Source organism: Rhamphochromis longiceps, linkage group LG7, assembly GCF_057381845.1.
Source record: "Rhamphochromis longiceps isolate RC_006_pf linkage group LG7, R_longiceps_female_GT1.1, whole genome shotgun sequence".
Classification (NCBI taxonomy): Eukaryota; Metazoa; Chordata; class Actinopteri; order Cichliformes; family Cichlidae; genus Rhamphochromis; species Rhamphochromis longiceps.
Genome location: NC_140563.1, coordinates 67,136,487 through 67,163,998, shown reverse-complemented (window position 1 = coordinate 67,163,998; position 27,512 = coordinate 67,136,487). Strand labels below are relative to the sequence as shown.

At 41.8% G+C, this 27,512-nt stretch overlaps 1 protein-coding gene across 1 annotated transcript in view; it reads right to left on the bottom strand.

Annotated features, from left to right (window-relative positions):
• Positions 1–27,512, bottom strand: part of LOC146666795 (RNA-binding protein Raly-like) — a 71,818-nt gene that overhangs the window by 20,338 nt on the left and 23,968 nt on the right. The window contains exon 3 of the mRNA XM_085411425.1: positions 17,605–17,655. Within this exon, the coding sequence (XP_085267551.1) occupies positions 17,605–17,655 (51 nt within the window). The remainder of the gene's footprint in view (positions 1–17,604; positions 17,656–27,512) is intronic.

Genomic DNA, 27,512 nt, shown 5'->3' with positions numbered 1-27,512 from the left:
GATAGAGGAGGCGACTGCGAGGATGAGGAGAAGCCTTTCGTCTCGCTGCCAACCTCTGCTGCCTATCACAGCAGCCATCTACAGCTGGAGGGGCAATGACTGCAGGGGGAACATGAATACACTTCATCTCTTTCACTGTCACACAAATAGAAATGCATACGCACACACACACACGAATATGTCTGCTCAGTACATTTTAAAAGGTTCTTCTGTGACATGGGAAAAAAAATCATTTACACTTTAAAGGCCGGGGAAAGAAGCTGTGTGCACCTACAAACATGCAGAGATATTCAGGTTCAGAATTTAACTCCATCTAGAGCCTGTTTTCTCCCAGTTTTGAGGATTTCATGCCAAATTAGGAAGCCATGAATGACTGAAGGCCACACACATCAGCACATTTAGTGTTTGTAACGTGTCAGAGGATGGCAGCGTATGTTGGGAATAATGGTTGCTGCTTTTTAACAGTTAGTGAGGTGCCATTTCTTGACACCAATGCTGAAAATGTACGTCTGCTATGATGGCCAGAACAGAAGTAGTGAAACTGAAGCAAAGCTGCATGAAGCTATGGAATCCAATGACCACAAGGAGTGTGTACTGCTGCCGAATTTATACACATTCATAGCTTTGTAAATTAAAATGGGAAAAATAAATGCACCCAAGAACCCAAGAAGAAAAAAAGCACCTGGAGGTGACTGTTGCTGTGTTTTGGTGCTCGGCAACCCAACTTTATGTGGTCTGATGTTTCCTGGCTGAGATGATGTGGTTCCTACGTACTTTCACAGCTGAAGGAGAAATAACTGTTGCAACAGTTGCATCCTATTACAGCACCACCCTCCAATTCACCAGCTCTTTACAACAACCCAAATATTTCACAAATGTTTCTAAGGGCAGAATGAATGGCTAGGTGCTTCATTTTATATACCTGTAGCAAATGGACTGGAAACACTTGAATTCAAAGACTAAGAGGTGTGACCCAATACTTTTGTCCATACCTGCCTCTTAAGTCAAGTCCTAAGTTGATGTCTTCCAGGTCCTGGATGTTTCCAGGTCAAAACTCTTCAGTTCCCAAACTCAAAAATACTCTACAGCATGACTGAGAGTTAAAAACTGTCTGAATTCTCTCATATTTAATAAAGTGATCAGTGTGGCTGCTCTACCAGATGTGACCATCAAGTTTAACATCCAGGCATCCATGAAAAACAGGACATAAAGTTATCTCACTGGTTTCCACCTAAAGATGATACACCATGTTCTGAATTAGGGGTTTCTGAAAAATTAAAACCAACAGCTCTGCTATCACTTCAGACATAAATGAAGACAAAAAACTAAACAACAGCAACAGTATGGTTACTGACGTTAGGATCCATGCACACCATCAGCTTAGTCATAATACACTGTCATTAATCTACTGCTGCATGGTTGAGATTACTCACTATATTAAAATTCCTGGTTCTTGGCTTCATGTACCCATTCATATCTTTGTTAGCCTCAGAGTGATTCTTTTCTGACCCGTTCAAATATTTGGTGTCTTGTAATCTGTGAGGTAATGGGGTGTAGTTACATTATAAGGTTTTAAAAACTAAGCTTTAAGATGTCCTGCAGACAACTAGTGGTAATAAAAACCCAGAGAGGCCGGCACTGATCACTGAATATTTTTTGGCAGGGCTTCAGATTAAATAAAGCAAGATACAAAGCATTAAAACACTTCACTAAAATGACAACAGCTTTAATGAACCAGGGATTACATGTCATCACTTAACAACTGGATACTGTATTATTGTATTAACTTCAGTTTTATACTGACTGTTACATCGATAAGTACGCAAATAAAGGTTAAAAAGCAATATAAGTGATGACTTATACATACGTATAAGTACATAAATAGTGTTTGTGAATCTTGTGTTTAATGCTCATGTCTATGGAAACCACCTGAGAGGGAACCTGATAGTTTTAATTTATTAGAATTCAATAGAGTTTGAAGTTGATGGGGAAGGTAAAAGAGAAGCTAAAAATATCAAGCAGCCCTCGTGCAAAGAGGGCTGGAACATCGTGTCGTTAAACAGAAACTTTACTGCCTGCGTCGCTGACGGTGCCTGACAGACCTGACATCTCCTCAAAGAGACTTTATTTTTATCTCCTAATAAAGTTCAGCATTTTGGTTTTTATTTTGTGTCACACAAACAGTTCAGTGCAGTGAAAGCAAAGTTCAGGCATACAGCAGATGTTTTAGGGCATTATCAGCACCCTTGATTTGTGGGTTTGTATGATCTGCACGCTCACAGAAACACACTCAGACGTCCCGCTGTGTTTGTCCCTGCAGTCACAACACATCAGGGTAACAGGTGAACGTGTTGTGCTTGTGTTGGTCGGGGGGCTACTGTACCACACTAAGCTGATAATCCGCAGCCCAGCAGATAAACGCCTATAAATATTTACAGGGCAGCAGTGTTGACACAGCTTTGCATCCTGCCTAGCTTCCTACAGAGTGAGGCAGGGCGGACTAACATTGAAAAACTTCAGTAAATCTTCAGGAAGCTAAACAAATGAATACATTACTTCTGATTATTGTGGGGGGATCTTCACAGAATGCAGCACGGGTCATATTTTGTTCTTCAACTGACTGAAAGGCTCAAATATTCTAATGCTGGACAGTTTTGTACAAAATGACATCTGATCCATGGGTAAAGCATAAAAACAAGGTGCTCAGTCTTGGCAGGAAGACCACAGACTGTATATGAAAGATGTACACAGCGAATGTGAACTTGACTAGTACTGTAATCCTGGTCTGTTAAATATGAAGGCGCATGCTGAGTGCTATTACTGTTGCCAGGTTAGTGTTTTGAAACCAGGTGTGACAAGCGAGGGGCGGATCTGTGAAATTGCACATTTTGTGATTGACAGGTTGTTAGCAAATGAGCAAATCCTGGAAAATCGTCCTTATAAACTTTCCTGGATAAAACCTTCCCATTGGTAAACGATCCACTCTACCTCCACAGCCACAAAAACACAGAAACATTTTCTGTAACCAAAACTATCACCCCCTACTGGCCATTACGAAAAATGCAAACTTATTTTTTGGCTGCCCCTGTGTTGGATTTCTAGTGTCAGAAAAGGCTACAGCTGCTAAGGTACTCATTCTAGCCAGCTGGGTTAGTATAAACTGTATACGTGTAAAATAGATGCAGATCAAAGCTGCTTTTTGGATGGTCTGTTATTACAACTAAATCTACAGGAGGCCATATTACTTCTCAAAAGGCACCAACACAGTCCAGACATCCAGATAAGAGACTCCAACTAGCTGCAACAAAGCCCAACAGACAGTAAACAGCTACAGCCGCCTGTGTGACCCTCCATTAGGACATCAACCTTCAAGCCTCACGTTATTAAAATGGATGTGTTTAAAAAAAAGTATATCCACAAAAATTAAAACCATTTTTGTCGCAGTCTGTAAACACGGCTCTGTCTGCTATAAAGTTGGACATGGAAGTCTACACGGACTGACTCACTTTCGTAGACAGTCTCAAGTGGACATTAGAGGAACTGCAGGTTGGATTAATTTCTGTCCTTTTTTTTAGCCTTAAAGTTGTCCTTTCTTCAGATCAGGTGTACTTTTTCACCTTGGACGGAGTGACTGGCTTTAGCTCTGCACAAACTGGGAACTATCACAGTTTTTAATTAGTCTTTAAACCTCCTTTTCTGATCCTGAAATTGTAGCTAAAAAGACTCTGGCACAGGGCAAACCCCTGAGAGGCATAAGTGTACATAATTGCAATGCATGAAGCACAACCAGAGCTGCCCCACACAAACAAATCATGTGGAAATTGGGCCACGAGTGAGGAGACGTGTGAAGGAAAGACAAAAGGATGATGCAAACTAGTGAACAGAGATAGGATAAGGCTGAGGGAGGTAAACAGTAGATGAGAGAGAGAGCGTGTGGATGTAAAGTGAGTGGAGCGTTTATCTGCCGGCTGCCAACAGATTTGTTTTTAATGCCGTCAGCCTCTTTCTCTCTCCATCTTCTGTTCCTCCCTTTCATCTTCTTCCTCTTAGTCTACAGCCTCCATACAGTTATCCTCCTCCTCCTCCACCTGTCCTTGGCTGCCTGCAGTGATCTGTGTTTTCAGCCCATGGCGGTGAGGTCAGACGCTGTCAGTCCACTGCTGTTCAGGTTTTTTTATTTTTTTTTATTTTAGTCTTTATTTAACCTTTAACTGGGGAAAGTCAAGACAGGAAATGAGGTTGCTGGTTTTCACCAAAGACGGGAGGAAGGCGTCTGAACAAGTGCACAAATCAGGCTTTTAATGTCCTTAATGCAATTATTAAAGCTCCTAATGCTACACTAACAGGTAATAAGTAACTACAACCTTAAACCATTTTAATATTTTTTTTTTTAGCCAAAACTAAGCAAAAGCAGTCTGTGAAAGCCTAAGTACACTTTATGGTTCAGTAACTTGAGGCAACGACTGCAGAATCTTGATTTTTTCATTTTTCAACCATTCGATTTTAGATTTGCTGCTGTGCTTTTCATCAGTGCTGCATTGCACGACTCAGTTTAGACTAAGCTTTAGCTGTTGCACAGATGAACTCACATTTGACTCTAGAAAACTCTGGTACACAGAGGAGTTTGTGGTGTCGGTCTTGAAAAGGCAAACAGCCTGAGGTTATTCATGCTCCGCTTTTGTTCACGTTGCATTTATGTCCTCGTTTGAACTATCTGCAAGGAAATCCGCTGTTTGACTCTCACTGCCTCTCAGTGTGTGATCTGGTTCATTTGCACCCTTGCTGTGAGTTGAGCTTTCCACAGCCGGCAGCTCAGGTGAGTTCATAGCAGGTGATGGAGGGAGGAAGGATAACTGACCGAGTGAGGGGAGATGATTTATACGCAGCCCGACTCCTGCTTTGCACTCAATTGTAGACTCTGTCACGCTGAATTGCTGTAGTTGCAATTTTTTCCAACAAACACGGGCGCAGTGTTTGTTAGTTTCCCTCTGTTGTCCAGAATTTGCTGTGCACACACAAATAAGTCACCTTCAGCAGTGTCAGGCTTTTACAGGCTGCAGATATCCTGTAAAAATGTATCTGGAGCAAAACAAATTAACTTGTGCCACTCCCGTGTTTGCTGATTTGTGAGCTGCTGGTACTGAGAATAATACAATGAACTGTGGCATAACCTGAGACTGACAAATGTGCCGATGAAAAACACCTCAATAAAGAAAAGTACAACTCAAAATTACATTTTCAGGAGGCACAGCATCACTTGAGCTTGTCTGCTCCACAGTTTTTACTGAATAAATAACGCAATTTTTTTTAAATTGAATTTGCTCCAGACATTCGGCAACAACAAGCACTGAGACATGTCATTTGTTTTTAAAATCAATTCTATTCTTTGAAAACAAGTCAGTGAAGTAGAGCTGTGTCCAAGCAGATTTTCATTTAGCATTAAGGTCAGAGAAAAGGAATTGCTCTGTGTCTTTAACATCCATGTAAACTATTAGTTGCGAGCATGTGGTCATCAGTCACAGTGTAAAAACCACAGGGCTACTCATGATCCTTTGGATCCTGTGTGAGTTTGGCTAATTTTAGCGCTGCTGTCTTCTCTAACACATCCACACCCTGGTGGGTGGTTACACATCGCTTCGGTTACCTGGTTATATTTCACTTTAATCTGACAAACAGATATACAGATAGTGAATTTTAACATCAAAGCACAACAGCACTAGTTAGCATGGCTTTTGTCTCTTATCCTTTTCCTCCTTTTCCCTTTAAAAATTTTCCATTAAAAACAAGAGCTTCTTTTTTTAAATCAGTCAATCACAGCATAGCCAGCCAGATCTAAAATCTCGATGTTATGAAAAAAATGAGAGATTGATTGAATTTAAATAAAAAACCAAGCAAAAATAAGTACAAATGAACTGAAGAAGAAACATGCACTTACAAGACGACACTTCTATTTTCCCATTTTCCACATCACTACCATTTTAATTGAATGTAATTTCGTGAGAAAGAAAACCTTAGCTGTGAATTTAGTTCCTAAATCACAGCAAATGTGATCTCATTTTAATGAGGTTGCTTTTTTGTTTAAACTGATGCTTTTATTTCAGTTTTCCTTCACCCAGATCTCGAAAAAAAAATTGTTCTTATTTTCCCATTTTAGAGATGATTAACCAAGGACAGAGATTTACCTGATTATTACAGAATAATAAAATACTAGCATCTCACTCAACAACACTGTAGTGCAGTAGAACACTTCATATTAAACAAGTACTATAATATTAATATGTATTCATATACTTAAATTTCAGTATGATTTATGTCTTTAATATTTTATGTGTGCATGTAGAGAGATGAAGACATCTGGGTATATCATTGTCCTTCCCAGAGGCACACGATGTTAAAGCCTATCCTCATCACTGGTAATTATGAGAATTTTCAAGTATAGAAAAAAGTGGGCAGACACAGTAAAAATAGTTTTTGTTTCTGTGCAAACTACAAGAGGTCATATCTGCCAACAGCATCTCCGTGTTTGTGTGACTAAAGACAGCTGATAATGTTATTAGACAGTGTGTAACTCACAGTCTATTTTATCATTTGTAAGATAATTTTAATAAGAGTGTTTGAGGTACCGAATTCAGTTACCACTGGGTGAACCTTAGTACCAAGCAACTCTAGCGGCCTTTGCAGGCACACCTACTTTAATTCATCTATCATTGGGGGATTAGGGGTGGAGCCTATGCCAACCTATCCTACAGGGCTCCAGACTGAAATCCCTAAAGTTGAACTGAGTAAAACTTTTACTGTTAGATGTCAGGAGATTGCAGTCAACTGAGCTCTGTTTTAATAACCTGCCCAGTTAAAGTGCATAATCCTACTTACAGTGGTTTATCTCAGCTGTCAGTATGCAGAGGGAGAAGCATCCACATCTATTTACTCTGGAAGAGGCTGTAAAACTTTGTCTGATATGGGTCAGTGATTCAGAGTAGCACACTTCTGACCTATGACGGTGATAATCAGGTGAGTTGTTGAGGATATGCTGAACTTTTCTGTCATTAAGACCATTTTTGTTTGTTTGTTTTTTGCCACTGTTAGCTGCTGTTAGCGAAACTGTCTTTGAAGTGGATGTAACCTTGTTTAACTCTGACATTTAGTTAATGAATTCTCATATGATGTGAGAATACAAGCAACACTGTTTATCAGAGGAAAAAGTGACATTTTTAGGACACACAAGGCTAACATTAGCTGGCATAATGTTTGTCTATAACCAGCTGTTGTTGCTGTCTGTAAGTAACAATATCAGAAATAAATGACACAAACAAAAAGAAGCATGTTTGTGCTTCATTTTGTGTGTTAGAGCCCTGACTTCAGTTCTGAGGTTGTCGTCTGAGGCAAAGAGGAAAAAGATAATATTTTATTAATGTAGCCGGATGGACTACTGGCCTTTCTCTTTCTCTCTCTCTCCCTCGCTTGCTATACCACCCTCACTCTCTCCTGCGCTCGCTCTTGGCTACGCAACTAGGTTAATTGTGAATCCACCTGCATATTGATTGCAGGGCAGCGTCAGTCTGTATAAAAGGAAGCCAGTTTTCTCTTGGTTCATTCCTCCCGTGTTTTTGGCGAAAAGCAGAAGTAGATGCTGGGACTGATGGCATGCGAAATGCAGAAATATTGCCTCGAGAGCAGTTTGTGTAACATGTTGTTGACAGTGCTTAAAAAATATGTTTGTCGCGTTGGGAAAGAGAAGGGTTTTCAGGCGGGGTACGCGACCATGGCTATTCCAACCCGTCAGCGTATGGTTTCTAGTGTGGGGTGCACACTAGCTCTAGGTCTGCTCCTGTTGGTACACCCGAGTCTGAGTGGCGTGGGCTAAAGGAACTCCTAAAGCGCCAGCAAGAGCAGTTAAATCAGCTCACGGAGACAGTGGTTTCTTTGCAGAACCCCTGAAGAGGTGTTCGTCCTTCACGGGGTGGCCCGGTGATTTGTCGCCAGTGTCAGCAGCCAGGACACTTTGCTAGGGAGTGGTTCAGGCCCCCCTCGTATGGCAGTTGGCAATCACCTTCCCGCTACCCAGTCAGAAAACTAAAGCCCTCTGAGCTGCAGAGCCACAGTTCAGGTGGGGAGTTCACTGGCTCACCAGAGGATAGGATTGGTCGGCTAATATGATCTTGTCCAAAGAGTGATGTGTTGATTAGCGGGGTGACAGTCCCTTGTTTGATGGATACTGGGTCCATGGTATCCACCATCACAGAGAGCTTATTTTTGGCACAGCTTTGGGCTGCCAATGGGCTTGCCATTCCGTACAGTGGCTATTTGGAGCTCTGTGTACTCCTGTGTGGCAAGGAAATGCCCTTTTGTGGGATCCTTATAGTGAAGGACCCTCCTGGTGCCACGCCCTCTGTTCCTGGCATCTTAGGAATGAATGTAATCCGCCGCTGTTATCAAGAGCTGTTTGGGGCTTTCGGTGGCTCCTTGTTTAATTCACCTTTTGTATCACAGGCACCAAGATCAGTTTTGGAGGCCTTACATCAGTGTCACCAGTCTGCAGCCCAAGCCCCAGAGGACCCTGTCGGTACTGTCAAGGTACAGAGCCCGCGGGCCATGCGGATACCTGGTGGCATCATGCAGCTGGTGGCTACCACCTGTTCTCACCTGTCAGGCCAGGCCGTGCTTTTTGAACCTCCTGAGTCTGGGCTGCTAGTTGGGTTGCTGGCCTCTCCATGTTTGGTCCAGGTTGACCCGTTTGGGAGTGATAAGCCAAGCTACTGTTGTGAGCCTCCCTGCTGGTGTTAGCGAGGAACACTCCTTTCCCGTCACAGTTTCCTCCCATACCACAAGCAACCCTGCTCAAGACATGGTGGATGCGATCGACCTGTCTGCTCTCGCTGAGTCGGAACAACATGAGGTAATTTTACTTTTGCAGAAGTACCACTCTGTTTTCTCTGCTCACGAGGGAGACTTGGGCTGCACCAATCTGATCTCGCATGACATACCTCTACTTGATGACGTACCCATCCGGCAGAGGTACAGGCGAATTCCTCCTTCTGATTATGAGGCTATCAGGGCCCACATCATTCAGCTATTGGAGACCCAGGTAATCAGGGAGAGTAGCAGTCCTTATGCCTCTCTCATTGTCCTCGTCCGCAAGACGGATGGAAGCCTCCATCTGTGTGTTGACTACCGCTTGCTGAATAGCAAAACGAGGAAGGACGCCTTCCCCTTACCTCGCATCGAGGAAAGTCTGGATGTGCTTGCTGGCGCACGCTGGTTTTCTACAATCGATCTGGCCAGCAGGTACAATCGGGTACCAGTTTCTGAGCAGCATAAGCCCAAGACTGCGTTTTGCACACCGTTTGGCCTGTTCAAGTGGAATCATATGTCATTCGGGCTGTGCAATGCTCCTGGTACCTTCCAGTGCCTAATGCAGAGGATGTTCGGGGAGCAGCAGTGCCAGTCGCTACTGCTGTACCAGGACGAAATCATTGTGTTCTCCTCGTCGGTCTTTCAGCACCTGCAATGGCTGGAAATGGTGCTTGCAAGGCTGCAGCAAGAGGGGCTCAAGGCTAAGCTAGAAAAGTGTGCCTTCTTCAGGCAGAAGGTTAGCTACTTGGGCCATGTCATCTCTTGCAAGGGCATCTCCACCGATCCAGCCAAGGTTGACGCAGTAGCCAAATGGCAGTGTCCTCGTTCTGTGTCAGAGTTGCGATCCTTTTTGGGTTTCGCCAGCTATTACCGGCGCTTTGTGCAAGGGTTCGCCACATTGACGGCTCCCTTGCATCAAGTGGTGGCTAAATTGGCTGGCACCAAGTCAAAGAAGGGCTTGGGACAGACTTTGAGTGCCATCTGGACACCTCAGTGTGAGGAGAGCTTTGAGGCCCTGAAAGCGAAGCTCATGTCTGCCCCTGTCCTGGCGTATGCCAACTTCACACGCCCATTTATCTTGGAGATTGATGCCAGCCACAGTGGTTTGGGTGCGGTTCTCTCACAGGAAACAGAAGGTGGTGTTAGGCCAGTGACTTATGCTAGCCGAGGTCTCCGGGCCCATGAGAGCAACATGGACAATTACAGCTCCATGAAGTTGGAGTTTCTTGTGCTCAAGTGGGCCATGACCGTAAAGTTCTGGGAGTACCTGCTGGGGCAGAAGTGTGTGGATTACACTGACAACAATCCACTCAGTTACCTCTCTTCAGCTAAGCTTGGTGCCACCGAGCAGACATGGGCATCCCAACTGGCGGCCTTCGATTTTGAGATTAAGTATCGATCAGGCCACAGTAATAGGAATGCTGATACTCTCTCCCGACAGTATGAGACAAGCTCCAGCCTGGCCGAGGGCATGTTGCCTGGGACTCTTGTCCCAACTTTGCTTCAGCAGGCTCCGTGTCCAGCAGTGTTGCCCTCCATTACTCAGTCGGAGATTGGGGCCTTTCCTTCTCATTCTCCATGGGATATTCGTGCTTTGCAGGAGGCTGACCCCCTCCTGAAGGGTTTCTTGGTATACTGGAGGAGGCAGTCCCTGCCCTCTCGGGGGGAAAGGAGTCAGGTCCCTAAACCAGTCATGGTTCTGCTGCATCAGTGGGATCATCTGGTGGAGAAGGATGGCATCCTCTATCGCTGGATTTTGCGTCCGGGTGGAGGTGAGGAAGCCCTCCAACTTGTTCTTCCGGAGGCTCTGAAGCCTGAGACCTTGAGGCAGCTACATCAGGATCATGGTCCAGTGGTCCTGGTACCTTAGGTGGTGGGTCGTTTTCACACTTTCCTTTGTACAGCACTGGGTGCCGGCTGTCATGATTTTCTTTTCGTGTGGTTTTCTTTTGGGTCCACAGCTACTGGTAAGTCACGGTTCCATGGTTGTTTTATGGTACTTTTAGGACACTGTCAACTATGACGCTATATTCAGTATTTTCTTAATGTTTCATTTTATTTTTGTCAGCATAAATAAAACTGTATTAATATCGGAGCCAACCTGCCTCGGTGTGCATCCTTGAATCTGTGGGTCTCTTTCGTTTTTATCTATTTTTCTTAAATATATATTTCCTGGGGGTGAAATTCCCCTAGGTGGCGTTGTTGTTTTTATTAGTTTTTATATAACCCCTCCGACCACTTGGTCACATTAAGATACCGGTGGTGCTGTCTCTTTCCTTCGCATTCTTGTTTCTTTGGTTAAGATACCCTCTCAGACGATAAAACAAAGCTTTGATCCTTCATATCTGGAGAATGAAAGTGCACACAATGCCTTTTGATTCAAATTGAAATGACACGCGAACGTCTACAACTCCTCTTATCCTCCTTTGACCTACTGCATACGTAAAACACGATTACTTCAGAATACAGATGGTTTCCACAAACCTGCTCCTATGTATCTTTTAATACATTAATTATAAGTGAGTGCATCAATCTGTTAGATGGCATTATTACACAGTATCTATGTATATTTATGATTATAGTATCCTGTTTTTAAGTGCTAACATCTGTGAACTGCAGATGTTAGCACTTAGTACTATAACAGTTTCCTGATGAACAGTTTTCCTGACATTATCTATAACTTGCATGTCAGATCATAACATAATGTTCACTTACATTTGAGACAAGTGAACAAAAACACATTTCTTTTTGAAGTTTTAAGACAGTTAAATTTTTAACTGTGGTCTGTTTTTCAGCTCAATAGTGCAATCTGTCATGTTGTAGAGAGAGGCAGCCATTTATCTTGTTTTTGATTGTCTCTTTTTATGAGTAATTTACTCATATTTCTGTTTTTTATATTTCTTTTCATTCTCTTCATTTTCTTGACTCTTGACATGCATCTGTCTGAGCTTTCTGTTTCTTTTACCATCTCTATCTCATTCTTGCTTTTCTCTTTCAATAATCCTGCTTGATTTTAATCTTCCCAGCTTAGCTCTGTCATTTCCTCCTCTCTGTCTGTTTGGTGCCTGATATTTGGTTCTTTATGACTGTATTGTGTTGCTGAATGTGTGCCCATTTCTGTTTTTATCATAGAGCAAAATATTCTGAGCTGGTTTGGTGGTTTGGTGGATGAGAGGCCAACAGCTGCACTCTTCTTCACAAAATGCCTCTTCAAACTGGCTTAAGTTTGAGCACAACAAGGTCAAACTGAGATTTTTATCTTTTCCCAGAGCCATGAAACAGCTTTCTGAGACAAGCAGATCCTCTCCTAACCACAGTCTTGTGTTGGCTGCCAACCAACAGGAAATCACTTTGCCACTTTGCAAGAGTCGAGACAATTCATGTTCTCAGAGGGTGACCAATTTTCACCTCTCAGCTGTAAAAGTGCAGTCTGAGTCACTCTGAAAATAACTTTTAGAAGATGCTGAAAAGCTGCAAACGTGAGATTGGAGGTGGTTCAGACCTGATGAGCAAATTGTTTGGGGAACATCAAAACAAAAATATCAGCTCAATTGTTGTGTGGAGCGTCATTTTCATTCTCAGGGTGTCAAATGCTGCCATTAGGTCAGAATCTGCCGGGCTGTCAGAGAAAACCTGTTACACGGGGATATAGCACGGGGATATAGCAACTAAGGATACACAGAGACACGAACTAGACAAGGGGATACAGCTGACAGGGGAGACAGAGCAACTAGAGAAGACAGAGACATAAACCATAAGACAGAACTCAAAGAAACCAAAGACTAGAAATTATAAATAATATAATAAACTCAAAAACCCTGGGTCAACGACCCAGGCATCCTAACAATATGCTGCAATAAATGCACTGCCCGAGTGTCCCCTCTCCCCACTGCCTTTCAGCAACAGACAGCAGCAAACAGGTCGTCAGAGGAGGCCAAGATGATGATTACGTTTAACATTTTCTACAATATTGAGCACTTTAAGCACAAGTTTGTTAGTTAATAATTTAGAAATGAATATTGTCTGTATGGACTTCCCCCCCAAAGAAAGTGCACATGTAAAACTCAGGTGTTAAGCGATGCAGTTGAAAAATTGGAGTGCACCTAACTTTTGTGCCGGTACGCCTAAATTTTTAAAGTTAGGCGTACCGGTGCGCCCATGTCAAAAAGTTAGTCTAGAGCCCTGCATATACATATATATGTATGTATATATATGTATGTATGTGTATATATATGTATGTGTATATATATGTATGTATATATTAGAGATGGACCGATCCGATATTACGTATCGGTATCTGTCCGATACTGACCTAAATTACTGGATCGGATATCGGAGAAAAATAAAAAATGTAATCCGATCCATTAAATATCACGAAAGCACCTCACAAAACTTGCAACACGCCGTAACTCGCCTCAGAACGTTAGCACGTCGGAGCAGTATGCATCACGTGATAGAGCGGCTGTGGCATGCGGGACCTGTCGGTGGTCTGGATAGCATGACGGCTGGTAACTGTGCAGGGGCGGAGCTAGCAAAGTTTAGCCAGGGGGGCCGATAGGGCATTAACAGGGAAAAGGGGGCACAAAGACATACTTTTCTTTCTTATTCTCATTTAAAATGTCGAGCTTTTAATAAATAATTATCTGAATCTTACACCCAAAGTTTTAATTTGATGTAAAATGAATAGAAGTCAATTACTGTATATAGTGACTATTAAGTCTAATATATATATATATATATATACCCTAGTAAGCTATAGTACTTTTTCCTTTGGGAAGGTACCATCTGTGCAGTCTGCAATTTTGTTGAAGAAAGATGTTGAATCTATTTAATATTTCTTGAAAAATAATTGATTTCTGTGCATTTTTTTTCACACTGCATCAAATTAAGGTTGATTACGTCGATTAAGCATCATGAGGTGGAGCGTGATGGGTGGTTCCCTATTTTTTATTTATTTATTTTTGTTGTTGCTGGGAGTTGGAACCCTATTAGTTAGGTTGCTTAATATTTACGCTAAGTACTCTTTAAAATACCAGAATAGGGAGGATGGTGTAGGTTTAAGTTTATTAGATTGATCAGTATTGCTGAACTATGAAACATTTTTTTTTTGCATACAGGTATAACAGAATAGCTTTAGTGTAGTTGTTGTTTTAAACTTGAGTATGAACTTATACAAAATGCAGCAAGATATTTAAAAAAAAACAGTTTTGTTGATTAAAAAACACTATATCGGATTCATATCGGTATCGGCAGATATCCAAATTTATGATATCGGTATCGGTATCGGACATAAAAAAGTGGTATCGTGCCATCTCTAGTATATATACACACATATGTTATGTGTGTGTATATATTTTAGGGGTGCAACGATAAATGTATCGATATTGAACCATTCGGTACAGTACTTTCGGTTCGGTACGCATATGTATTGAATGATACAAAATTTTATATTTATTTTATCAACTTTTCTTCTGACGATGCTGTCTGTGTTGAGCGCTCAGTGGATCTGCGTTCGACTACTCCGCCTAGGCTGCATTGTCGAGCACAGATCCACTGAGCGCTGCCCACATGCATGCACTCAAGCTAGCAAGACAGAAGTTAAGCTCGTTGCAACATGGCAACTGCCTCAATGCCACCCGAAGTTGAACCTCCTCCACCGTCATTGAAATCTGGCTTTTGGAACTATTTTGGTTTTCATGTGAAGTTATGTCGGATGTGCCACTCCATGGTTAATTACATCGGTGGGAACACAACAAATATGAATGCACATTTAAGCCGACATCACCCTAGTGCAGAAGCAGACAAAAACAACAGCAAGCACGCATGCTACAAACTTTACCCGAGTCATTTAGACAGCTGTTAGCACATGATTCTAAGAGGGCAAAAAAGATCGACAGGGCAATTGCTACTTTTATTGCTGTCGACATGTGACCCTTTTCTGTTGTAGAAAACACCGGGTTTCAGGAAATGCTGAGAGTACTTGAGCCCCGTTACAGTATTCCTTCACAAACCTATTTCACTGATACCGCAGTTCCTGCTATGTACAAGGAGACAAAAGCCAAATTAGAGATGGCAGTGTCAGCAGCACCCGCTGTTGCTCTAAACACAGACGGCTGGACGTCAAGAGCTACACAGAGCTACCTGACTGTCCGGAATGGCAGATGAAAAACTGTGTTTTGCAGACACACCTGGTCAAAAGTCACACCACTAACGACTTAGCCAAAGGTCTGTCTGAAGCTGGGGAAGATTGGAAGTTAGTGCAACCATATGTGATAATACCTGTAACTACTGACAATGCTAAGAACATAGTTAATGCCGTCACAGCTGCTGGACTGGGGCCACAAATCGGATGTTTTGCGCATACTATTAATATAGCTGCTCAGAAAGGAATGGCAGTGCAGAAGGTTTCCCATCTCCTGGCAAAGATAAGAAGAATTGTCTCCTTTCACAGAAGCACAACAGGATGCAATGTGTTTAAGAAAAAACAGCAACTGCTACAGCTTGGTGAAAAAAAAATGATTCAAGATGTTCCAACTAGGTGGAACTCTTCTCATGATATGATGGAAAGATACCTTGAACAGCAAGCAGTGTATGCTGCTATGGCCGACAACACTGTGAAGAAGAGTATGAAGTACATTCAGAATCTAACTCAGGAAGAACATGCACTGTCTGAAAATCCTGTTACAGTCATGAAAACCCTAAAAACTGTGGCAGTCATGATGTGTGAAGCGTCATCTCCAACAGCTTCCATGTCCTGCCACTTAAAATGAACATCCTGAACTCTATGGCGCAGTCTGGTGATGACAGCCCAGCAGTGAGAAATGTAAAAAAAAAAACAACATCAGGGAGAACCTGGAGCAGAGATACGCTGATCGTGTCCTTCAGAATTACCTACACAAGTGCACAGCTTTAGATCCACGATTCAAGTCCCTGTGACACTTGGATGATGTCACTCAGCTGAGAGTCTATGGAGCACGCACCACAGAGCTTGTCCTGAGCATTGAACAAGTACATTTTTTTTTTCATTTTTGAAATTTTATTTTGCTACTGCTTGATTTATAAATATAAAAATTTATAATATTATTTAAACAAATACAACAGTTTGGTCGTTTATATTTCCTCAGGACCAAGCTGCAGGCACAACAGAAACTGCGAGCTCCGCAGAGACTCAAGCAGCAAACTCTTCAGATTCCCCAACAGCATCTCCACCAGAGAAAAAGTCGGCCATGAAGGAGTTGTTTGGAGAACTGTTCATGGCACAGGAGCCAAGGACCAGGTCTGCAGCCGAAGTGGCAGAGGAGGAAATTAACTTGTACAGTTTAGCAGACTGCATTCCCACAGATGATAACCCACTGAGATGGTGGCAGGAACATCACAGCTTCTACCCTCATCTTTCCAAGTTGGCACAGTGTTACTTGGTTGCACCTGGAACCTCTGTCCCAAATGAGAGGGTGTTTTCCACAGCAGGTGACATTGTCACAGCAAGCAGATCTGTACTGTCAGCAGAACATGTGGACATCCTAATTTTTCTGAAGAAGAACATGGAAATTGTGTAAACTATGTTTTAGTTTGTATTTAAGTGGATCTTTTATTTAAGTTGTTTTTGTTGTATATGCAGCTAAGTGCTAGCACTCCAGAAGATGAGTGTAAGGGGAGGTCCATTAAAGAGTGGTTCATTTTATGGAGACCTGATATGTTCAATATGCTCCCTAGAATATACCCCAGAAGAAGGGTATAGCATAGCTTTTATTTTGAAAAAGGACATTTCTCTGTAATAAACTCGTTTCCAAACTCTTTTATTTTTTTTAAATTATTTTGTTGTTTCAGCAACATTTAATTTAAAAACTGTATTTTTGAGTTAAAAGAAATATTTATGATCTTAATAAATTACAAATTAAAAAAGGCATGAACATTTTTTTGTATCGAAAAAATATCGAACCGTGACACCAAAGTATCGAACCGAACCGTGAATTTTATGTATCGTTGCACCCCTAATATATATATATATATATATATATATATATATATATATATATATATATATATATATATATATATAGATACACACACACACACACCCGTTGTGTTTTGGAGTTTGTACATGCTTTGTCTCTAGAGGCCCCCGTATATATTTATATATAAACGAAAGAGCCGTCTGTTTTTAGTGAGCCGAGCCGAAAGAGCCGCTTCTGGTCATCCAGAAGTTGGAAATGCAACAACCTTCACCTCTGAAGGGCAATCAGTGTCAACCACCATGTGACTGCACGGATTACCTGCCAAGAAGCAACCTGTCTCCAAACAGTTGCAGTCCCTCCCAGTCTGACTGCACACACACAGAAAGATTGTCGAGGGTCTGCAGATAACTGCCGTCTTATTTATAAATGCAGACAAATTGTTTCTTTGATGCAAACATTTCAAAAGCAACAAGGTCACAAGTTCATTGCATATGGTAATCATTTTTGGTCATGTCACAAGCTCCAGCCGCTGTTTTCCATAGTTGATTGCGACTGTGTGGGCTGAGTTTGGGGCACCAAAACTACTTGGACAGGTTTAGAAAAAGGTTCAGTTTTGAGTTAAAATTTGAAAATGCAGTGTTTTTTGTTTGAGTGGCAACAAACCAAACTGAACTTTACCAAAGTGCCAGTGCAACTGAACAACACACATTTAACTTTGTATAGATCACTGATCATTGATCCTTCTTGGGGTCTCCCCCATTTAAAAAGCAGTTCTATGAACCATTCATGGACTTACCGGTTATAGCAGTCATCCGGGTATTTGTCATACTCCATGTCATAATCAGATCTGAGGAGAGAGCAAGAATAAAGAGCTTAGAAATGATTGGAGGAGGATATTCTTCCAACCTGATGTTGGAAAACTATTTGTATTCATTACATAAAATGTTAAAGATTGGACACGTGCCGTCTTCTTGGGACAAACTGGGTCATTTGTTCATGTTTTAATTATTCTGAATCAAATAACAGAGAATGTCAGGTTAATGTTGGAAGGTGGATGGATGGCTCAGCAGACTTTGAAACAGAAGAGTGTTTGTTTCCTGTTTCCAGTCACTAAAGGTTTTCCTTTAACCGTAACCAAAAATCACATCATCACTGACTTCTATCAACAAAATGATACAGTTGCACTAAACATACTGTGATTTTGTGCCAGGCTTTGTCAGCATTGTCACCAAATAAGAGGGGTGTATTTTTGAATTGTGAGAGACAAACGAATCAGTCCTGCTCATTGGGATGTTCTAGATGTAGTGGAAAACAACTACACTACTTTTGAGATGCACACACAGTAAAGCTCACTAGTTCGAGGTAACCACTGATTCTGTTCAAATGTACACACGGTTTAAGGTATTTTTATGTTCAGATCTGACACACAGTCCTTCTTCAGTCTGAGCTTCATGAAGCTGCTCAACAGGCTGAGCAGACCAGATGGCATCCAGACCTACTTATCCCAAAGAGCCTCTGGGCAGGGCTGCACTAGGTTCATTACATCAACAAAGCCACAGGCTGCTTGTACATGTTCTCATTTTCATACTTCTAGGCTGTGCTGGCCCAAATCCCCTAAAATAGTCCAAATGAAGCAGTGGCATGTGACATGAAGCAGCTCAGATTTGGGCAGAACATTTTTGCAAACAAAGGGCAAATGTTTGGTCACCCCTGCCTCATCCTGACCACATCAGAGTTACATTAACTGACTATTTTCCAGCACCGATGGAGTCTTTTCAACAGAAAAACCTCAACGCTGAACTGATTGTGGCTCTTAAATGCAGCACTATGAAGAACAGTGCTGTCAGTGTTGATGGTTTGCAGGGTTAATTTTAAGAGCAAATTTTGATTTAGCTTTAGTTAGAATGTGGGTATTGTTTTAGTTGACTGAATATCATAAGATTATAGTAGATGAATGATACGGTTGACCAAAAAGTGTAAAGAATTTAGTGTGTTCCCTGGAGGGGCTCACAGAGTTTAAACAGCATCTGTATATGTATCCATGTGTCTACTGTTCTCTTCCTCCCAAGGATTGAAAAAAAAAACTGAAGGGCGAGAGAGTGGCGAGCATCCAGGGTGTACCCTGCCTCTCACCCTAAGACAGCTGGGATAGTGGAAGAGAATGGATGGATGTTTCAAATGTGATCAGCTGTACAAGGAAATCACTTCTGATTGGATCACTTCTAAAGTCGGATCTGAATATTTTATAGTTTTTATTCGTTGATGAAAGTAGCGATTTTATCATAGTTTTGCCTTTGTGCATTTATTTTTATTTAATCACTTTGTTGTTTTCATCAGAAAAAAGGTTATTAATGAAAACTAGTTAACCATGTCACAGAGTGCTTGAGCCTTTGGATTCAGCTGTTATTTTGCAGCAGTAATATTTATCAGTAAAACCCTGATTGGCAACAAATTGCTGCACAAAGATTATTTTTAGTTTTTATACTTTACCTACAGTTTGTGAATAATACAGTTTTATGTATAGTGAGGTGTTTTAATAGTGTTTTATTGCTTCCTTCGCTAAAGGAATAAAAAAAAATTTAACAGCATTTTTTGGTAACATAGTAGCTATTTATTTAATTATACAGTTAATAATATTTTACAATTATTCAGCCAGGAATGAGTGCAGAAAGATGAAGAAATCCACACAGAGTGAAGCAAACTGCAGGAGGCTGTCAGCATATTTAAAAGAATAAAAGACAGGCGGCACAAAATGGCACGTTACACTTCTGTAAAAGTCACTGCACGCCACTGCTTTCATAACATTAACCCTACACTGCTGAATCCTCCATCACAATCTTGGATCTTCTGCGATCACTACAGGGACAGAGGCGTAGGTGCTCCTGGGTGCAGAAGCAGCGCACACTACCGGATTATCTGTCAGTGAAGTGAGATGCTTCCTGGTTTAGCAAGCTCCTTATTGGGAGACTTTTGATCACAGTCTGAAATGACACCGGTAACTTCAGCACACACTGCGGCAAAGAGGGGTGAGCCATCAGAATAAAATAAACAGGAAAATTTATCTACCCGCAGAAATGCATAAAACAGAAAAATATATCAACTCTGCATCAACCTCCCTTGATGCATCTGATTATGCTCAAACACCGATTTAAGTCCATTTAGCTTTTATTTCACCTCTTTAAATGCACTGACTGCAATGTTTTAGAGGCTCTGTTTTAAATGCAGAAAAACAAAAACTTCTGGTGGTTTTGACGTGACACCGTCTGTTTTTTTCTTTACTTTTCACCATGAATGTCTCTGTCATAAAAATATTAAAATTTAAATAATTGTTAAAATGTCATTATGAATTATTTGTGGGACACTGAGACGAGTCCAGTCATGCAAAAATCCCAAAAGGTAACAGACATGGAAACTCTGAAGTGATAACAGTCAGAGAGAATCATCGAGACAAAGGAGAGAAGAATCCTTTTTTAATGTGTAAACCACTCTGAAAACAGGTGGCACAACTGGACCTGATAACAACACAGAGAAGAAAAGTGCAGCCCGGACTTGTGGCACTATTCATCCATCCAGCTGTAAAATCAATAACCGTCTCACACAAACACAGCAGAGATGAACCTCTGTAACTGAGGACCGAGCTTAATAAAGATAGGACAGGAGGAGACGCAGCGAGGCGTCCAGAGAGCCGCACAGGGATGAACAGACAGAAAGGGGAAGGCTAATAGGAAAACAGGAGATTTGGGGCAAAATCCATGTCCTTCCACCATCACTCTGGCTGCTGCCATCATTCATCTTCATCAGCAGCTATGGGTATTAATCAGCATTTAACAGCGGCATCGATCAGGCGCCACCTTAGAGCTGCGGCTCAGTCGTGCATCTCCTATCGAGCTTTGTAAGAGCAAAGCTCTAAACGTGACTATTGATCTGTGGGGCAGTTCTGCTCCTCTGCGCCGGGATCACACTAAACAACTCTGTTATGGCGCACACTGCTGGTTTATCTGTGCAATTAGTTTTGATGTTACAGCTCACCTCAGCGGATGTGCGCCGCTTTGATTATGAGCACATAACAGGCCATATAACTAGCTACAAACTCCTCTTAATCCCAGTAAAAAATATCCTTCAGGCTGTTCTGCATTTTATATATGCGCTCAGGCCGACTGTGGCATGTTTAGAAAAATGAATTTTTTCTTCCTCGTGACTCCTGGAGGTGTCAGAGCACTTGTCGCCTGACTGATTCCACAGCAGCTTCATGAGCATTTAAAAGACTCCAGTAAAAGGAATGAAGTGAAGATGTTGTTTAACTCTGATCTAGTTTGAGTGGGCACATTTAAAGTTAATGTATTTCCAACACCCAATTCTACAGGCACTTTGAGAAAAAATTATTATTATGGGGTTCACATGCTTTATGATTATCTGGTATATATTTATCATGTGTACCATCTATTCCCAACTGAAGTCATTCAAATTTTACCTTCATACTCTGAATATTTTTATAGAAGAAGGTTGTAACTTGGAGCCTTTTTATTTACCTCGTTTATTTTTTATAGAATATTAACCCATCATAAAAATTCAGAAGTACAAAACACGCACAGAAAATTTCCAGAATGAAAAACACATTTGAGCATTTCTACGACGTAAATGTTACTGAGATGATGGAAGCTGAACGAGAACTTTCACATGCTCTGTCTTGGTTTGAACAGCCACCTATTCCATAAAAATCCATCCTCTGTCACAGACTGTGAGTCGCTGCAGTTTTGCTACTGAAACGATGATACCTCATGAAAAAAAATTGTCACGGCGGGGTGCGCCGATGTGTGTGGAAACAGGACCCAAAAGCAGATGATGACGAGGAGTTGTAAGGTTAAACAGAAAAGTGAAGCTTTATTTAAATGACGGCAGGGATAAACCAGGAAACCAAAACAAACTGGCAAAACACTAAGAGGTACTAAAACCAAAAACTATAACTGTGGAGAAAATAAACAGGCAAAGACGAAAACTAAGGCTAAGGTCAACATAACAAACGACCTGACAATGACATGCAGAAAACAAAGGGCTTAAATACATACAAGAGCTGATCAGGGGAAGTGAAGACACATGGGGGAACAGCTGACAAACATAACCCTAATGACAGGACCAAGAGAGAGTGAAACTAAATACAATGACCAAAGAACACATGACACTGTCAGAATAAAACAGGAAACACTGAAAACTAAACATGACAACACAATAAGACAGACCTAATACGTGATGAATGAATACAAAACCCCAAAACATAGAAAACCCAGGAACAATGACCAATAACTGCCCAAACTAAAGGCAAAATAGGAAATAACCCAAAAACTAATAACATATCAAAAAATGAGAAAAAGAGAACTCAGAGTGCTGGGTCGGAGACCCAGCCTGTGACAAAAATAACCTGAAAAAGGGCAGATTTCAGCCTTAGAACTTAAACAGTGCTATTTTTTAACTCACCCATATGTTCAAGGGCTGGACTCAGAAAATATTCATAGCATGAAGGTAAAATTTTGCATAACTGGCACAAAAACAAATCAACCAGCTGGAACGGAACATAACTTAAAAATGAAACCATATGCACAGTAAAGTGATGTCCTTGTAGATGACAGCGGGAGGAGGAAGAAAGTGTGTGTGCACTTCAGAAATAGTTCAGACTTTGACTAACCGGGTCACGAATTCTCTCCAGAAATGGCTGATGAGCTTTCAGATGTATTTCGTGGCAGTTTGAGTAAGTGCCATTTAGTTAAATTATATTCAAGAGAACATAGATGTCTACAGCCAGGTAATATATTCAATGCTGTGCAACACACACCAAAATATGGATAAACAGCACTGTGGCCCAGAGAAGTAATTTAAACTCAGGCCTCTTCAAAAATAAATGTTCTGCACTCATATAGCACGTTCGAACTTTAGCGTTTCTGTGAGTACTTTGCAGTGTAAAACACACACACATGCATGGCTAACAAGCAGCGGGACACACTACACAAACATGCATGAACTTTGATCATCTGGACAAATGCTCTGAAAGCAGTCCAACACAGACTGTGCTTGTATTTTATTTCAATATTTCATTGGCTAATCAAGATCAGGAAGAATTTACAGATTGGAAATTTTGGTTCATTCAGGACTTTTTGCAGCTCATCACAGATTAACACAACCTCTGCAGCCGTTCCAGATTGGAGGAGGATTGGAAGTAATCCCATGACATACATCTCAGCTGGCAGTGTTCCTGATGAAATTACTCAAATCCACCTAATCGGTCCACAGTATTTAAAGATAGAAAGCTTTTATTCAGCAGTTTTAACACTTATATTGTGGAGTATTTTGGTCCTTTCAGGGGCATTTCACAACCTCTGCCACAGAGGTTAAGCTGCAGTCTCTCCGTCAGCAGCTTTCACTGAGGTTTAGTGGACAGGATCAGCCTCAGGCTACGACAAGCTAATTAGATCAGGAATATCCAGATTTGAGTCCTGAGGGGGTAAAAGCGGGGTCAGGCGCTGAATTCAAATTAATTTAAAAGTGCCAAAACACTTTCCACAGCCCTCGGGGTGGATTCTAAAATATTAATTTGCCACTCTCTACAAATAAAACACCTAATTTGAAGCACTAATTGCTTTTTAAAAACAAAAAGTTCAGGAGTGTAACACACATGTGACGCCCTGAAATAATAAACATAATTAATCAAATCAGGGGGATATGTTTAAAACAAGTTTTAAAATAACCCTGAAGCCTATGAAGTCATGAAATTAACAGGGTGTTTCCAAAGGTCAGGGTGGCGTCTTCCTAGCCTGTGTGTACCTACATGGATATACATTCCCACATCTTCACTGTCATGCTGAACGATGTTACAGGCAGCATAACGACTTCTCCAGACCCTTTCATGTCTGTCACGTGTGCTCGGGGTGAACCTGCTCCCATTTGGGAAAAGCACAGGGTGCCAGTGATGGACTTGCCAATTCTCATATTCTGTGGCAAATGCCAATCGGGCTCCATGGTGCTGCGCAGTGAGCACAGGGCTCACTACAGGATGTTGGGCCCTGAGGCTATCCTCATGAAGTCTGGTTCTGATTGTTGGGTCACACTGGTGGCCTGCTGGAAGTGATTTTGTAGCTCTGGCAGTGCTCATCCCGTTTCCTTGCACAAAGAAGAAGATACTGGTCCTGCTGGTGAGTTAATTGCGTTCTACTGCCCTGCCCAGTTCTCCTGGGATCGCCTCCATGCTCTTCAGACTGTGCTGGGAGACACAGCAAACGCTCTGGCAGGGACACGTATTAATGTGCTATTGTGGAGCAGTTAGGCTACCTGTGCAACCTCTGAAGGGTCTAGGTATGGCCTCATGCTACCAGTAGTGACACTGACCCTAGCCAAGTGCAAAACTAGTTTAAAAAAAATTGTCAGAAAAGATGAGGAGGAAAGAAATGTCAGTAGCCTCCGTCTGTAAAACCATTCCTGTTCTGGGGGCTGCATCATTTTTGCCCTTCATGTGCACAGATTTGCATGAACAAGTGCAGAAGTGATTAACTCTTGATTTTAATTTAGGAGCTTTTAAGTTTGCTTTTATCAAACAGGACAAAATTAAACTTATTTGTGTCACATCTTCACAAATATGAAACTGTAACAAGAAAAAATATGATACATGATTTAGATTTTCTCAAGAAAATATCACAAAGCCATCTGGATCCAGGGACTTTTCTTTGGTGTCCGTGTCATTTGGTATTAAATTAAGTAATCTTAGTGTATTTATCAAAGACACTGAAAATGTTTACCTCAATATTAAGAATATCTCCAGATTAGCAGGAACAAGCATTTGTACTACTTGCTTCATCACAGACGTTACAATGAGGAACCTTCGCGGTTGAGACTATTTCCTGTGATATCACTGCTCAAAGTTAATGTTAGAAAAAAATTATCCTGAAGAGAAACAAAATGGTGAGATGCAGATGCTTGGAGCTGGTGCATTGATGTTGTCGGAGTCTTTAACAGAGCTTAAATTTGTTTTTCAGCCCTGAACATTTAATGTGTGTGTCTGCCGTGCTTTTGCTGTACAGGTCCGTCGTGGTGAAGATGGAGCACGGTGGAGCTGTGTGTCTATTACACTTTTTAGAGCAATAGGGCTTTGGAGCGTGATGTCACAGGGGTGGGCGTGGAAAGGATTTTGGCCCGATCCGCCATTTTGGGGGTCTAAGTAAGGAGCGAAAGCATAGCCATGGTTCGTACTTGCTGTGTGGTCGGCTGCAATGTTCGATCTTACGACCGGCACGGGAATAAGTTTGGATTGTCTTTTTATGCTTTCCCAACCTGGAAGCAACATGAAGGAGCTCATGTATCGGATATTACCAAACGAAGGCGTCTAGCCTGGATAGCAGCCGTGAGACGAGCTGATATCAAGTTCTGTTACGTCTCCAGATATCAGTTGGTGTGCTCAAGACATTTTCATTCCGGTAAGTTCTAAATATGTTCACATCACACTTTATAGCTGAATAATATCATCGTTGGTGGTCTCGGAAGTTATAGAAATTGCGATCAAACATAGAATGGAGTGACTTGATTGGCTGATGTAAAGACAATAAATGAAATGAGACAGGAAGGACACAAATTGGCGTTAATAATTTGCCCGATTATCAATGTGTTAATTTGCATGTACTTTACAATTATGGGCATATAATATGATAATGATATTTTAGCAGTTCAATGATAAATGTGTAACATTAATTATGGTGGGGGGTGGAAAATGGCTATTTCACTCGATGCACTCCAGCTGACTTACTTTGACGACGTACTCAGAGTTTGGCGGCTTGAAAATAGCCAAATCTTGCACCCAGCCATTTGTAAATTGGATGTGCGCCTCCAGTGACTTGTAATTACGAAACTGGTTCGCTGTGTAAGCGCTTACTCCACAAACAAGATACGTGAAGATATCGGGGTAGGACAGTGGCGGTAAGTCGTCTGGGTCTTTACTCCACTGCCGTATTTCATATGGGTCCAGATTTGCGATGCACTCTATTTTTTTTCCAAGTACCGCTGCTTCGCCTCTGGACGCAATCGGTCTCTATACCGTCCGTTTTCTTTTGAGCTGCTTTTAAGCATCTTTCTTGTCGTCGTCGTTCCAACACAGTGTGTTTGTTTTGATTCGTAGACCCCGAAAATGGAGCTGCGCTCCCACAATGCATTGCGGCGTGACGTCAACTCCAAAGCCCTATACTGGATTGGGAAGCCGCTGTAAAATTCACACTGCAGCTCAACAGAACTATAAATGAAACAACTCATTTTGATTCAGAGTTCGTTCATTAACTGAATTCTCCGACCACTTCATTAGTAAAACAAACCAATCAAATCGTGTCCGTCACTGGCTCGGCCAACAGAGTGCTGCAGGAATGAGTCTGAAAACCCAGAAATGAGTTAGTATTTTTGGCTTTTTGGCTCCCTGGTCAGTGGGTTATGTTGATGGCTTTTTGGTTAGATGCCTGAAGTGTGTTTAAGATGAGCTTTAAACATAACACAGAGTTTATCTTCTGCATTAATCCAAAAGCTGTTGGAAAACCCCACTCACAGGTTTGCCCGTTTTCCATGTCTCACTGACTGATTGCTGATGTATTCACTGACTATCCCACTCCCATTTATCATTTCCCACCAGCTAAGAGGAGAAGTCTAAATTCAAGAGCTCAAATATTCTCAAATGTGATAATAATTAATGGTGTGCTGATTCTTAGCAGTAAATTGTTATTTTACAAAGCTCTTTATTATTATTGTGTTTTTTTTATTGTTATTTAATTTCTTTGTAAATGTTTCCTCAATAGTAGATCACTACACGCGTTGGTGCTGTGGTATAAAATCCAGGACGCTATAAAAGTGTAGAACCGAGCTCCTAATCACACAGAAAAGCCGTTTCAGGTGTTAATAAGGGCTTTAATTTGCTCTGCACTGCACTGCTGTAGACCCTAATGGTGTTATTATCGAGCTCCGTGGCTTTTCTCCTGATGGGAATAATTACACAGCAGCGAGGAACGTCAATGAACATCATGGACAAACACACTGAGAGAGAGCGTTTGTCGAGAGCGGGAGAAATCAATGATGTGTTCAAACATCCCTCCCCCTCTCCACAGAGGGGGATGAGAATCTGCTCGCCGTTTTGTAAAGAAAAACGCGGAGAGAGAAAAAAGCATTTGAATGTTTACAAAGTGAGCAAACATGGCTGAACTAAAACGAACAATGGGAGGTGACACGGCGAGGAAACGACGAAGAATTTGCATTTTACCAACCACCACTTAATGCTAACCCTCCTCCGACGCTAATGATAGCATTCAGCATCGGGAACCCCCCTCCGCTGCTTGCGCTCTCACGCGCTGAACATCAAATCAGTGCGTGCGCGCTCATCAATATTCATGTGCTCCTGAGTGAGTGTCAGACGGCAGGTGAGACCATGCTGTGCACTTCCAACGGTTCCATTTATTCTGATTTACCGCTCACCCTCAGCAGCCCGCCGCAGTGTCATAAATCAGGCGGTGTACCGTAGCTTGGCGAGGAGGAGGTTAATGGGCCATTCAGCCGTACTCGGTCCGAGCAGAAAGCCAGGGCAGGGGGGAGACGTGGCTCGGCTGGTGAGCGCCGTGAGTGTTGAGGTCACCGTGAGCTGGCTGCAGGAGCACTAATATTGTTTTACAAATACAGCTTATGTCAACATCTGAGAAA